General features: G+C 43.8%; 1 protein-coding gene across 1 annotated transcript in view; it reads left to right on the top strand.

Moving 5' to 3' along the window:
• Positions 1-939, top strand: part of PGLS (6-phosphogluconolactonase) — a gene marked incomplete at its 3' end in the record, with an annotated part of 3,291 nt that extends 2,352 nt beyond the window's left edge. Inside the window, exon 2 of the mRNA XM_039713312.1 lies at positions 697-939. Coding sequence (XP_039569246.1) covers positions 697-939 — 243 coding nt within the window. The remainder of the gene's footprint in view (positions 1-696) is intronic.
• Positions 940-1,379: the final 440 nt, after the last annotated feature.

The following is a 1,379-nucleotide window of genomic DNA, read 5'->3' as shown; positions in this document are numbered from 1 at the left end:
ATTTTTCCCATTATTTTCCCCATTTTTTGTGTTATTTCCCCCTGGATTTTTCCCAATTTCCCCATTATTTTCCCCATTATTTTCCCATTATTTTTCCCATTTTTCTTGGGTTTTTTTCCATTATTTTCCCCATTTTTCCCATTATTTTCCCCATTTTTTGTGTTATTTCCCCCTGGATTTTTCCCAATTTCCCCATTATTTTCCCCATTATTTCCCCATTATTTTTCCCATTTTTCTTGGGTTTTTTTCCATTATTTTCCCCATTTTCCCCATTATTTTCCCCTTTTTTTTTTTGCTCTTTCCCCTGTTTTTTCCCCCATGATTTCCCCCTGTTTTTTCCCCATTTTTTCCCAATTTCCCGTTATTTTTCCCCGTTCCCAGGAGCAGCACTCCCTGGTGCCCCATCCTGGACTCCCCCAAGCCCTCCCCATCCTCTTTTCCCCCAGATTTCCCCATTTTTCCCATTATTTTCCCCTTTTTTTGTGCTATTTCCCCCATGATTTCCCCCTGTTTTTTTCCCAATTTTTTCCCAATTTCCCATTATTTTCCCCATTATTTCCCCCATTTTTCCTGGGTTTTTTCCATTATTTTCCCCATTTTTCCCATTATTTTCCCCATTTGTTGTGTTATTTCTCCCTGGATTTTTTCTATTTCCCCCCATTTTCCCCAATTTCCCGTTATTCCCCCATTTTTTCCCAATTTCCCGTTATTTTTCCCCGTTCCCAGGAGCAGCACTCCCTGGTGTGCCCCGTCCTGGACTCCCCCAAGCCGCCTCCCCAGCGGGTGACGATGACGCTGCCGCTCCTCAACGCGGCCAAGTCCCTCCTGGTGGTGGCCACCGGCGCCTCCAAGGCCCCCGTGCTCAAGGTTTGGGCTCAAATCCCGGGATTTTGGGTCAAATCCAAAATTTATGGGGTTAAATCCCGGATTTTTGGGGTTAAATCCTGGATTTTTGGGGTAAAATCCCATTTTTTGGGGGTTAAATCCTGGGTTTTGGGGTTAATTCCCATTTCTCAACCCCAAGTCTCTCCTGGTGGTGGCAACCTGTGCCTCCAAGGCCCCCGTGCTCAAGGTTTGGGGAAAAATCCCGGGATTTTGGGTCAAATCCCAAATTTCAGGGGTTAAATCCTGAATTTTTGGGGTTAAATCCTGGATTTTTGGGCTTAAATCCCATTTTTGGGGGGTTAAATCCTGGGTTTTTCGTGGTTAAATCCCATTTTTTGTGGCTAAATCCCATTTTTGGGGCTCAGATTCTAGAATTTTGGGGTTAATTCCCATATTTTTGGGGTTAATTCCCAGATTTTTGGGGTTAAATCCCGGATTTTTGGGGTCAAATCCTGGATTTTTGGGGTTAAGTTGTGGATTTTTGGGGTTAAATC

Source organism: Passer montanus, unplaced genomic scaffold (assembly GCF_014805655.1).
Source record: "Passer montanus isolate IOZ18808 unplaced genomic scaffold, ASM1480565v1 scaffold2806, whole genome shotgun sequence".
Lineage (NCBI taxonomy): Eukaryota > Metazoa > Chordata > Aves > Passeriformes > Passeridae > Passer > Passer montanus.
Note: the sequence above shows the minus strand (reverse complement) of the source record. Positions and strands in the feature narration are given on the sequence as shown.